The 13,225-nt window shown below is 47.1% G+C and overlaps 1 protein-coding gene across 10 annotated transcripts in view; it reads left to right on the top strand.

Moving 5' to 3' along the window:
• Positions 1 to 379: 379 nt before the first annotated feature.
• Positions 380 to 13,225, top strand: part of SH2D4A (SH2 domain containing 4A) — a 77,796-nt gene continuing 64,950 nt past the window's right edge. Inside the window, exons 1-3 of one of the 10 annotated variants that reach the window (XM_089903819.1) lie at positions 858 to 1,099; positions 1,491 to 1,630; positions 5,323 to 5,697. In XM_089903819.1, the coding sequence (XP_089759945.1) occupies positions 5,517 to 5,697 (181 nt within the window). In that variant the 5' untranslated portion in view covers positions 858 to 1,099; positions 1,491 to 1,630; positions 5,323 to 5,516. The other 9 variants (XM_089903822.1, XM_089903821.1, XM_089903823.1 and 6 more) reach the window with 9 other exon arrangements.

Here is a 13,225-nt window from a genome sequence, read left to right as displayed (position 1 = left end):
TCCAGCCAGAAACACCCTACAGGCCATTCATTTAATAAGCAGTGGGAACCAAACCCAACCAGAAATTCTTCCCTGATAGGATCCCTAGAATAGTTCTTAAATAGCTCCTAGGGAGTCCTGACCTCTGCCCCCAGGTTCTACCTTTGAGTATCTTCCGAGGTCTGGAGAGGCTAGAAATGGGTTTCATTTCTGAAGGAGCAAGTCACGTGGGCTGCGTAGACGAGGTCCACACTCGCCGTTTACAGCCTCTCTCCCGGACACCTGCGACCTGGGCGTCACCAAAGCAGGCTGTTTGCTTCACACATTCTGAACGTTCCTCTAGACGTAAAATGCCCTCCAACGTTTCCGCTCTGCTTCTGCTGAACTGTCCTCCCAGATTTCCTTCTCCGTCCGCAGCCAGCTCCTCCCCCGTGCGACACCCCGACCTGGCCTGGCCACAGTCCACGGCCTTCCTTTACCCTCTTTCCTTCTCGCCGCGTTTCTTTTATTTTCTCCCCTCTCTCCGCTGTCTTCATCTTTTCCAACGTTTCTCCTCCTTGGTCCTGGCTCCCTACGAAGCCACACCCATACGGACAAGCGCCGGAGAGTTTGATAATTTACTTCAGGTCAACAAAAGGGAAAGAAAAAAAAAAAGTGAGCTCCAGCGACGCCGTAGCAGAAGCTCAGCCCGTGCAGCTGAGAAGGTCCCGCCCGCCTGCCTGGGCCCCACCTGCCAGGACGCCCGGCGCCCGCCCGGGACCCGCCGCGGCCCGCGGGACACGCGTGGAGGGATGAGCCCCGGCGGCCGCAGGTGCGGGCGGCCCGGGCGGGCCTGGACCACAGGCGGGGTGGGCGGGGACGTGCTCGGCCCACGCCTTCCCCTCCCTCGGCGCCCGACGGCCCCGGGCGGCCCAGCCCCGCGTAGGCTGGAGGCGGCCGGGAAGGGCCGGGAGGAGCCAGCGAGCGTGGGGGTTCCCGCGGGTCCGGGTCCCGCCGGCCGGCCCCACGCTCCTCCGCCCGGCGGGCTCAGGTGCCGGCGGAGCGGTGTCCGGTGTCGGGTGTCCGGTGTCGCAGCAACGGCGGGAGAGCCGCGGCGCCGAGGTTCAGGCCGGTGGTCGTGGTGAGGGGCGCGCGGGGCCGCGGGGCGCACGGCCAGCTCCGGCTCCGGGCCGGGTCCCCGAGGGGCGCGCGCGGGGTTGTCCGGGAGGGAGCGCGCGGGCGGCGAGGTGGGGTCGCGTGGGGGTCACGGGCGGGGGAGGACGGCCTGCCGGGCGCGCGCGGACCGGGCGGCGGGGACGCTTCCCTCCTTCGAGGGCGCCGTGGGTGCGGGGGAAAGGCGCGGGGCCCGGGGTGGGCGCGCCGCCCCCAGAAGACGGGCCCGGACGGTGGCCGCAGGCGGCCTGGCGGTGACCTTCCCCCGCCCTCGGGTTCGCCGGGCGCCCCTGGGGTGGCGTTAGGGGCAGCGGCGAGTCACTGTGCAGGTTCGCTCAGAGTCGTCTTTCCCCCGCCAGAGTCACAGGAAGGAGGCAGGCGAGCTCCCCTTTCTAAACTTAGTCCCTGCTCGCCTCCTGAAGGGCTTTGTTTGACTGCCTGCTTAATAGAACAAGGACTTGGATACAGGTTTTTTTTTTTTTTTTTTTTGAGTGAAGAAGTAAGTGGAAGGCGTATGCGGGCATAGATCTGGCATGAGTGGAGTTTCTGGGTAAATCCGTGTACAGTGATTTCAAATTTCTGAAGAGGGGTGTATATTTACAAAATTTACCAAATTGCTGTCACCCTTGGCAATTCATTTTATCCTCAAAGATAGCCCTTGTGCAGATAGATTAATAACATAAAGTTGAGTAAGATAACTGAAAGTCTGAAAGCAGAGCTGGCTGTTTTAAAAGAATTAGAATTCAAACTATATTCTTACCATTAAAGTTATACCGTCCATATCACACTATTTTTATTATTGATTTGGCTGTATCTCTGGCATTTGGGGTAAGGTCTCAGAGTCATTAAAAATACAATTAAAAAAAATAGGACAGTGGCTCTGGAAAGTGTGAGAGCTAGGCCACATCTCTAGGCATCCTGAAAGACAACTGTGAACCATTAGAAATTTATTTTTGGAAAAAGTAGCAGACGTGGACTTGTTGCTTGTCATTTCTGTCTTTTAAGAAAAGTGTTGTACAAGAAGAAAACCGAGTTAGCCGAGCTTTCCTTTTTACTGGATCTTGCATAAGTGGAAGCCTCCTGCCCTCAGTGTGTTAGACACGGAAAGTCATGCCCGTTTGAATCAGTAGCAGCACTGATTGTCCGGGATAAAGTGGGGAAACCCTGGTCAGCTAATTTCCTCATTTCTACTTCCTCTACCCCGGCTCCACTTGTCTCCGTAACTCCCCGCTAGATTATATGGCCTAGACCTCAGATTACAAAGAGTCACAGTTCAGGCTTATTTCACGGTGAGGAAACTCCCTACAGGGAAGTGAAGTGACAGCCCAGAGACTCACAGCCCGCAAGGCAGAGCTGGCCGTCCCGTAAGTGGCCTGAGCTGGATTTGAGGAAGGCGTTCGTTCACACCACTGGGAGTCCACAGCGTCAGCGTGGCAGGCAGTGCATATTATTCAGCAGCCTCGCCCCACAAGCATGTTGTCAGCTGGGTCCCCAAGTTTTCTCTGAGGACAGAGGGAAGCCAGTGTCTTTCCCTTAAGGGCCATTAGTTATCTTTAATGCCAAAAAAACCCATGTTTGCTACAAAAGGCGAAACAGCACAAAATGGAAGCTGTGAGAGATTGAACGTGTCATCCCCGAGGTGCAGAGCAGCCCTGCACCCCACGGCCCGCCCGCGCTGCTCCCAGGGACAGTGGGAGGGGGAGCCAAGGAGACTGAGTGCCCGGTGAATGCCGTGGGCAGCATCGTCCACGCCTGGGCCGGCATGGCGGTCATTTCCCGCTGTCCTTCCTGGGGTGGGGGCTTTTCAATACCTGGCCTCCTCTGAGCTCACCTGCAGTTGCAGGGGTGAGGCTTCTGCCCCCGAGAGGGACCCTGCTTCATGTGCTTTCGGTTCGTTTCCGCTCTCGCGAGAACTTGCTGGTTTTCATTCTAAAACTTCACCAGTTGTACCGCATCCCGATGATGCTCTGATTCTGGGTTCACAGACTCTGCTGTATTGACTTGGAGCCAGACCGCCCGGCGTACGCCTTTCCATCTTCTATAAAATGGGGATAGTGAGGGACTGAACTCCAGGATTATGGCAAAGATTCATTAGTTACTGCATGTCAAGCGCTTAAGGTAGTGGCTGCGCGGCAGGTGTCAGCACTTGTGACCAGGAGCGCTCTGGGTGGGGAAGTGGGGGGGGGGGTTGGCCCTTTCAGGGTTTTAGTTTTTAGGCTCAACCCACACTGTCCCTGTTGCTGGGAGTCACCCGATTCAAACTGGGAAACAGAGTGGAAGCCTCCAGCTTCACTGGGCTGCTCCCCTCCCCATGTTTAATTTCTGTGAAAGTCAGCCCCTGCTCAAGGAATGTGCCAGCATAAGGACATTTACTGGAATGTCAAGGACTCTTTCACTTTGGTTTCTTACCACTTGGTCTGGGAGCACCGGAGTCCAGTGAGCTGAGGACCTGCATTCTTTCTGCGGTTCTGACACCTACAGATAAGAGCTCAGCCTCCGGAAACCACCCTTTAGTGTGGATTTAGTTGGCCCACCCCTGGAGAAGCTGTGAGACCCGAGAGTCAAGAAAGCATCACAGAACTTCAGTACTGTGGCCGTTACAGCCTTTGAAGATCACCTCAAAGCAAAATACAAAGCTAGCCAGGGAGCCGGGGGCGGGCATGGCTGACTGAGTTAAAGTCAGACAGTGCCTTTAATTAAAATTTTCTCTTAACGTTGTGTTCCATTTGAGTTTTGGTAGTTGAATGTGGCAGATTGTAGGATGCAGTTAACGGGAGTCGTGGTAGCCTCAGTAAAGGTCCCTGCTACACAATGACTCGTTAGTGAATCGAGCTATGTGTTGTGTATGCAAACCACTCTGGGTACCCTGGCTCTTGGGCTGTTGCTCATGCTTCTCTCGGAAGACGGGTGTAAATGGAGAAACAGATGCGTGAGGAGGAGTATGAAAAGGTGAAGCTGCAGGGGCCTCCCAGGGGTGAGAGGAGCATCACAGTCTGGCTGGAGAAGGACCAGGTGATGGAACTGGGAGAGCCATGGTATGGCTAAGTGACTAGTCTGAGGTTTAAGAGCATTTGAACTTAGTTTGGAGAAAAAGATATTTGAGAGGGCGTGGCTAGGTGGTGGGATTATTGAGGCATTGTAAGCACAAAAGGATTCGTCAGTTTCTTAGAACATAGGTGATCCTGGAAAGTCGAAATAAGTAAGCTTTTTTTGTGTATTCTATTATACTGGAACCAAATAAACATCTTTTTTTTTTTCAGAATGGAAATCTATACATTATTTCCTTCTGATTACAAAAATATGAAGGTTTGGTATATTTTTTTAAATAGACCAAATAGAAACATGTGAAGTAGAATGAAACCGCAGTGGGGTAGGCACCCCCATGAAACAACCTGTGTGCTTAGGTCCAAGGTTCCTTCCTCTGAGAAACTCTCTTACAGAGCCAGGACCCTTTGTGATGAGCCTGGTCACCTCCACTCCCCCAGTTTATCTGGTCTGTAAATTTAGATCCTATTAAATTAGGTTATCTGGAAGAGGTACACCTAAAACCTGGTGACCTTCCAAAATGTACATGAATGTTCTCTCCTGCACCTGCACAGTTTTCATGGTTCTAGTGTGTTGTCTGAACATTGTATTGTCCTTTTGTGAAGATGAAAGTACATAATTGTGTTTATTTAGTGCTACTTTTAAGGAGAAATGGGAAAATGGCACTGTGGTCTAATGTTTATTTCTTCTTTTTCCTTCCTTGAGCATGGCTTAGGTTTGGTTTGGGTTTGGGTGGGTAATTCTGAGAAATCTCAAAAACGGTATTTCCTTTTGAAATAACTTCTTTTAATTTTTCCCTGTGCCTTTGTCTCTTTAACTCTGTTCTTAGCCATGGACATAGTGGTTTGTTGGGCTCTGAGGTAATAGTATGTTTGCTTAGTTGGGAGAAGGCCAAACCTCTGTTCATTTTTTTGTTTCCCTGAGATTGACCTGTTAGGGTTTGTTTTGTTTTTTGATAAAGTATCTTTGGAAATTACAGGATACAGGTTACACAAACTCTTAACAAAGCTTGCTTCAGCTTTCTTGTGAAATGAAAAGCAATACTGTATTTCCTCCAAGCTTTATTCCTAAGCCTGTCCTGGCCCCATGTCTGCACATTTTAACACTTTTTAACACGGCCTGCATTTTGCCTGTTGCTCTTTGCAGGTTCATGAGTGGCGTTTTGGACAGGATGCTTGGTGCCGGGAACCCAGAGCCAGTTTGTTGAATTACTGTCCCAGCCCCTCGAGTCTCGGGGAAGGTCTGTGGGTGCCTCCCAGGGCCAGCCCAGGTGAAGGCAGCCCTGGAAGCCATTTTCAAGAACTTTTGCCACAGGTGTAAAAGACTCCACCCTTGCAAAGATGCTGAAACAGATACTGTCGGAGATGTACATAGATCCTGATCTGCTGGCAGAGCTCAGCGAAGAACAGAAACAGATCCTGTTCTTCAAGATGAGGGAGGAGCAGGTCCGCCGATGGAAAGAAAGAGAAGCAGCAATGGAAAAACAGGAGTCCTTGCCAGTGAAACCCAGACCAAAGAAAGGTAAGCGGAGCCCGCCTTGCCTGGGAGCCTGCACATGGGATGCCTCCCCGCTCTTTCCCACGTTTCACACCAGTCAGAAGCAAGCCAGGTGTGAGGTCTAATTTGGCAGGTGGACCCTCAGTGTTACTGAGATTTTAATGGTGCAGTTTATTGACTTGAAGTCTCCATGCTCGTGCATGTACACACACACACACACACACACACACACACACGCACGCACATGGCAATTACCCTGGAGTTGTGAGGCCAAAAGCAGATCTCTTACTCGAAACCAGGCTGATCTTAAGCTGCAGTAAAAAGTCACCCGTGGAGCTGGACCTGAGGGGAATTAAGGAAGAGTTCCATCCCCATATTGTCACAGACAACTAATATTCTGCTACCAGCATACAAAGTCTTTGTGTCAAAATCTTTGTAGCAGTGCTGTTTGCATTTCCTAGATTCTAAGAGATATTTCTTTGAGTTTTCTTTTTTAGGGAGATTCACTCTTAAAATGCAAATACTACTAACAGGAAAAAAGTCATAATACTAATTTTTTAGTGTGAGATTATTTTTCAGATGTACTACGTCTTCCTGACTCAAGGAATCCCTGGTAACTTGAGAAGGCCTTTTGGGACCATGGGTGAGGAGGAATTCCTTGTACATCAGGCTTAAAGCATATACACACACAGATGTGGAAAAGCACACATTAACACCCCCCCCACACACACACGCACATTCTGTTATGGATGAATACCTATTTTGTTTAAAAAAAGCACAGTTTTCGGCTTTAAATTGTCAAAGTGTGATGGGGAGCCTTTATTGAGTAATAGTCAATAGAAAGTTAATTGGTCTTAGTGATTTATTCCGTGTCACTTCTTGCTATCATTTTGAAATTGTTAAACTGGGCATAGTTCAGAAAGCAAACCTGATGTCTTTACAGGAGATGGAGCCACATTTGTGCTCTGGGTGGGATCACCTCTGTAGGAGAGCATTACATTTTCTCTTAAAGGCAAAATGCTTGTAGGTTTTGCCTCTTTACTTTGTATTTACTTTTAAAGTTGCACTTGTTCACTTATCAGTGTTTATGAAATCCTATATTTGGGATGCTTTTTCTGTAATAAAATGTTATCATTTGGAAAAAAACAACACAGTTTTCAAGGTCACTTACAGAGAGGTATTCAAGATCAATCTCTCTTCATTTTTCATTAAGCCAGGAAAAATTAAATTTGATAAAGCCATTCAGGGTTTCAAAGATTGAGAACATGAATCTAACTTGTATACACAGACTCAAAAAGGAAGTCAGTTTAGTGACCTTTACCTTGTACTGCCTTTCATTAAAACCTTTTTCCAATTAAGCCTTTATTTTTCTTTTAAATATTTATTTATTTGGCTGCGCTGGTCTTCGTTGCTGCGTGCTGGATTTTCGTTGTGACATGCGGGATCTTTAGTTGCAGCATGCGGCATCTTTTAGAATCAAGCCTTTACAGTGATACGGAAATAAATATGAGCATCTCATTTATTATTACTATCATCATGGCAATTTATTAAACACCTGTTTTGTCAGACACCACGCAAAGCACTTTTACATACGTTATTTGTCATCTTCACAATATTTCTGCAAAATAGGTATCAGTTGTCCTGTTTTACAGATGGAAAATCTTAGAATCAGAGAAGTTCAGTAATAAATGCAAGGTCACACCACCAGTTAGTGCCCAGATCTTCTGGGTTTCACAGTACCCTACACTCTCCAAATAGATACTTGTTTTTCCTTCTAGAGGTAACGCGTCCAAACTGAAGCATGAGCTTTTATCTTTCCGAACTGGCTCCTTCATTTCCTTGCATCCTTCAGTCAGAGTTTACCAGGTATAACCAGGCCACTGGGCACCATGCTGGTTGTGAACATAACACACAGATGTGGTGCGTGACTCTGAAGCCTGGTGACAGCAGAAGGGCTCTTGCCCCTGGAATCGTTGGCCCAGGCTCTTTGAAACACTTTGGGCTTCTCATGTTTGCTGAATTGTTCTCCTCGTGCTGACTTAAGACAATAATTTCCGTTTCTTTGCTTAAGTTCTTCCTTTGCAGGGTTTGAATCTACCTCTTCAAAAACCTATGTTACTTTATAAGTTAAGTGATCATAAAAAATGTATGTTGATTTACACAGTGGAATAGGTGTATATCAACATACTTTTTAAATGATCACTTAACTAATCTAAAAAATACAACAAACTAGTGAATATAACAAAAGAAGCAGATTCACAGACGTAGAGAACAAGCTAGTTGTTACCGGTTGGGGGGAGAGGCAACGTAGGGGAGGAGGAGTGGGAGGTACAAACTACTGGGGGTAAGACAGGCTACAAGGGTGTAGTGTGCAACACGGGGAATAGAGCCAATATTTTGTAATAACTGTAGATGGATTGTAACCTTTAAAATTGTATAAAAATTTTAAAAAGTAAATTAAAATCAGAAAAGAATCAAAAGAAAAAGGTGAAATTAATTTTAATATATTTATTTTACCCAAGGTGCCCAAAATATTATATCAATATATAATGAATATAAAAGTATTAATGTGGTATTTTGCATTAATTTTCCTCCTACCAAGTCTCTGGTCATTTACCTGTCTAGCACACCTAAGCCCAGAGCAGCCTCATTTCGTGTGCTCAGTAGTGACCTGTGGCCAGCGGCTACCAGACTGGACCCTGCAGCTTCCGCCCTCTCGTTACGCCCCAGCAGGCAGACGAGGTCCAGAATTCTGTCCCTCTCTAACAGTCATATTTTCATGCTACATTTTGAAATGATTTTCTGATCTATTACTGAGTTAAATCCATACTTCTGATTGTTTTTTAGCCTCTCCTACTTTAGCCTGAGGATTACTGTAAGGTGGACATGGTCCTGGAATACACAATATGCTAGTTATCACTAAAAGTCTAGTGATGCTTTTTGAAAACTCACCACAGTAGGTTATATAGAGAAAAAAATGACCGGATGACAGTGAAAGAACTGCTAAGTGGTGAGCTAGAATGGTAAAGGAATGGGGTGGACATAGATATATTTATGAGCCAAGAAAAGGACAAGCTCAAAGCCACAGCCCAGCTATGAACCACTAAGGAAAAGTAGCACTTAAGTCAGCCAGACCGTCGAGGAGGAACGCATGCTGAGGGCTCGACAAGCAGCAGCTGGGGCCTTGTTCAGCCTGGGGAGCCCCACCCATGATAACACGGCCTTGACTTTCTGTGGCTTGGTCACCAAAGACAGAGCAAGATGAGACACAGAGGAGACCTGTCTTTATAGGGGGAGTGGAGAAAGACTCTCAGACCTTTTCCTTTTCTGTAGCCAAAGAGGAACCACTGTGGTGCAAAATGTATTGTTCCAAGTGTTAAATTTAAGGGAGTAATGAACTTCTGTTGTGAAAAACTGATAGAACTAGTCTCATAGCATTGTGGTCAGAAAAGATGCTTGATATGTTTTCAGTTTTCCTAAATTTACTGAGACTTGTTTTGTGGCTTAGCACAAGATCTATCCTGCAAACCGTTCCATGAGCACTTGCAAAGAATGTGTATTCTGCTGCTTTTGGATGGAAAGCCCTCTGTATGTTCATTAAGGCTGTTTGGTCTAATGTGTCATTTAAGGCCCGTGTTTCCTTATTGATTTTCTGTCTGGCTGATCTGTCCATTGCTGTAAGTGGTGTGTTAAAGTCCTGTACTATTATTGCATTACTGTCAATTTCTCCTTTGTCTGTTAACATTTGCCTTATATTTTGAGATGCTCATACGTTGGGTGCATATACAACTGTAACAATGTTACAATTGTTATATTTTCTTCCTGGATTGATCCCTTGCTCAGTATGTAGTGTCCTTCTTTGTCTCTTATAAGAGTCTTTATTTTATTTTATTTTAGTTTTTAAATTAAAAAAATTTTTTTTTTGTGGTACACGGGCCTCTCACTGTTGTGGCCTCTCCCGTTGCAGAGCACAGGCTCCGGACGCGCAGGCTCAGCGGCCATGGCTCACGGGCCCAGCTGCTCCGCGGCATGCGGGATCTTCCCGGACCGGGGCACGAACCCATGTCCCCTGCATCGGCAGGCGGACTCTCAACCACTGCACCACCAGGGAAGCCCAACAGTCTTTATTTTAAAGTCTATTTTATCTGATATAAATATTGCTACTCTGGCTTTTGTTTTGTTTTGTTTTCCATTGGCATGGAATACCTTTTTCCATCCCCTCACTTTCAGTCTGTATGTGTCTCTAGATCTGAAGTGAGTCTCTCGTAGGCAGCATATATATGGGTCTTGTTTCTACATCCATTCAGCCAGCCTACGTCTTTTGGTTGGAGCATTTAGTCCATCATTTACAGTTAAGGTAATTATCAATATGTGTGTTCTTATTGCCATTTTGTTAATGTTTTGGATTCTTATTTTTAGGTCTTCCCCCCCACCCTTTCTTCTTTTGTTCTCTTCTCATGATTTGATGACTGTCTTTGTGTTATGTTTGGATTCTTTTTTCTTTTTCGTGTGTATATCTATTATAGGTTTTCGGTTTGCTGTTACCAGGAGGCTTTTGTATAGCAGCCTATATATATATATACGTGATTGTTTTAAGTCGCTGATCTCTTAATTTCAGATGCATTTTAAAAACCCTGCTTGTGTACTTTCCTCCCTCACAATTACTATTTTTGATATCATATTTTACATCTAATTGTTTTGTGTACCCCTTAACCGGTTATTGTGGATATAGATGATTTTACTACTTTTGTCTTTTAACCTCCTTGCTAGCTTTGTGTGTGGATGATCTCCTACCTTTACGGTATGTTTGCCTTTTTCATTTTGTAATTTTCTTGTTTCTAGTTGTGGCCTTTTTCACCTAGAGGAGTTCCTTTAACATTTGTTGTAAAACTGCTTTTGTGGTGCTGAATTCTTTTAGCTCTTGCTTGTCTATAAAGATTTTGATATCTCCATCGAATCTGAATGAGAGCTCTGCTGGGTAGAGTATTCTTGGTTGCAGGTTTTTCCCTTTCATCACTTTAAATATATCGTGCCGCTCCCTTCTGACCTGCAGAAAAATCAGCTGATAGTCTTATGGGACTTCCCTTGTATGTTATTTGTTGCTTTTCCCTTGCTGCTTTTAATATTCTGTATCTTTAGTTTTTGTCATTTTAATTACAGTGTGTTTTGGTATGTTCTTCTTTGGGTTCGTCCTGTATGGGACTCTCTGTGCTTCCTGGACTTGGGTGACTATTTCCTTTCCCAGGTTAGGGAAGTTTTCAGTTATTATGTCTTCAAATATTTTCTCAGACTCTTTCCCTCTCTCTTCTCCTTCTGGGCCCCTATAATGAGAATATTAGTGCATTTGATGTTGTCCTGGAGGTCTCTTAAACCGTCCTCATTTCTTTTCATTCTTTTTTCTTTTTTCCTGTTCAGCAGCAGTGACTTCTGCTACTCTGTCTTCCAGCTCACTGACCCATTCTTCTGTATCATTTAGTCTACTATTGATTCCTTCTAGTGTATTTTTCATTTCAGTTATTGTATTCTTCTCTGTTTGGTTGTTCTTTATATTTTCTAACTCTTTTGTTAAAAAATTCGAACTTCTTGCTCTGTGCATCCAGTCTCCTCCAGAGATCTTTGATCATCTTTACGAGCACTACCCTGAATTCTTTCTTGGGTAGATTGCCTATCTCCACTTCACTTAGTTCTTCTTCTGAGGTTTTATCTTGTTCCTTCATCTGGAACATGTTCCCCTGTTGCCTCATTTTGTCTAAGTTGTTATTTGTATTTTTATGTATGTGGTAGGTTAGTTATGTTTCTCGGCCTTGGAAAAGTGGCCTTCTATAGGAGATGTCCTATGTGTCCCAGCAGCGCACTCCCACCTTGTCACTCAAGGTATAGGCTCTAGGGGTGCCCCCTAAGAGGACTGTGTCAGCCCTTCTGTCATAGGGGCTGAGTGTGCAGGCCATCTGGGGGGCTTGGTTGGTCCCCAGCCTGGTTGGTTCTCAGGCCCTGCCTTGTGTGGATGCTGCCGGCTGCTGTGTAGATGGATCTGGCCATGAGGTGACTGGTTGAGGAATCCTAGGGGGCCCTGGGGCTAGTGCTGGCTCACTGGTGAGTGGAATCAGGGTACCAAAGACTCCAGGGATATTGTGCACCCACTGACAGGTGAACATAGGTCCTGGCGCTAGTGCTGGACTGCTGGCAGGCAGAGCCAGGTCCTGGAGTCTGGCTGCAGGGCCCAGGGATCCCAGAACCCATTTCAAATCATTGGTGGTTGGGGAGCCAGTTGCTGGCACAGTTGGATCTGGGGTCTGGGGTGTCCTGAAGCTTGTGCTGGCCTGCTAGTGGGCAGGGCCAGGTCCCAGCTGGTCCCACAGTAGGGTCTGGTGAGCTGTGGGTGGGCTGGATCTGCAGGCTGTGGGATCATAGTTTTGTTGCTTCTGGTGTCTGCCTCCTGGCCAGTGAGCCTGGTCTAGAGACTAGTGCCTGCTTCCTGGAGCGAAGGGTCAGTGCCTGCCCACTGGTGTGTGGAGTTAGGTCTTGGCCCGCTGGTGGGCAGGGCCAAGTCTAGAGGTGTGTCTAGAGTCAGCTGTGGGCTCAGGAAGTCTTTAGGCAGCCTGCTTATGGGTGGGGCTATGTCCCCATCCAGTTGGTTGTTTGGCCTGAGGCATCCTAGCAGTGCTGCCTACAGGCTGTTGGGTGGGACCAGATCTTGGCGCTCATGAGCCAAGATGGCAGCCACCAACAGCAATGTTCTCGCAATAGAATGTTCCCAAATATGTCTGCCACCAGTATTTATGGGCCCAGGGTGATCCGTAGCCACCCCCACCTCTCTGGGAGACTCTCCAAGACCAAAACGTAGGTCTGGCCCAGGCTCTTATCAAATTACTGCTTTTTGCCCTGGGTCCTGGTGCATGTGAGATTTTGTGTGTGCCCTTTAAGAGTGAAGCCTCTCTTTCCCCCACTCCTGTGGGGCTCCCGAGATTAAGCCCTGCTGGCCTTTAAAAGTCAAATGCTCTGGGGGTCATCTTCCTCGTGTAGGAACTCTGGGCTGGGGAGGCTGATGGGGGCTCGGCATGCTCACTCCTGTGGGAGAACCTCTGCAGTACAATTGTTCTCCAGCCTATGGGTCACCCGCCTGGCGTACATGTCTCGTTGTGACTCCTTCTGTATGTCTTTAGTTGTAGAAGGTTCTGGTCTTTTCCATGGACAGTGGTTCTGCAGATAGCTGTGACGTTGGTGTGCTTGTGAGAGGGGGTGAGTCAGGGTCTTTCTACTCCATCATCTTGGGCAAACTCCTCTTTTGATTTTTTAGTTGGGCTACTAGAAAATGTATAATGACAGGCAGAGCGCCCATTGGACAGCACTGCTCTAGACAGTAAACATGGCACCAGCCAGCACTGATTGAGCTGACGGCATGTCAGACCCTGAACTCTGTGATTAAATATATCATCTCATTAGATGATCACAGCCAAGCCTGGAGCTGAGTTACCGCTCACCTTCTACAGGTGAGGAAAATGAGGCCGAGGGACCTTAATAACTTGCCCAGGCCAGCAGCTAGTAAGTGACC

Source organism: Delphinapterus leucas, chromosome 21, assembly GCF_059928025.1.
Source record: "Delphinapterus leucas isolate spDelLeu-1000000601 "Yukka" chromosome 21, BTC_Dleu_Yukka2, whole genome shotgun sequence".
NCBI classification, from domain to species: Eukaryota; Metazoa; Chordata; class Mammalia; order Artiodactyla; family Monodontidae; genus Delphinapterus; species Delphinapterus leucas.
The sequence above is the reverse complement of the archived record's forward strand: the minus strand, read 5'-3'. Positions and strand labels throughout refer to the sequence as shown.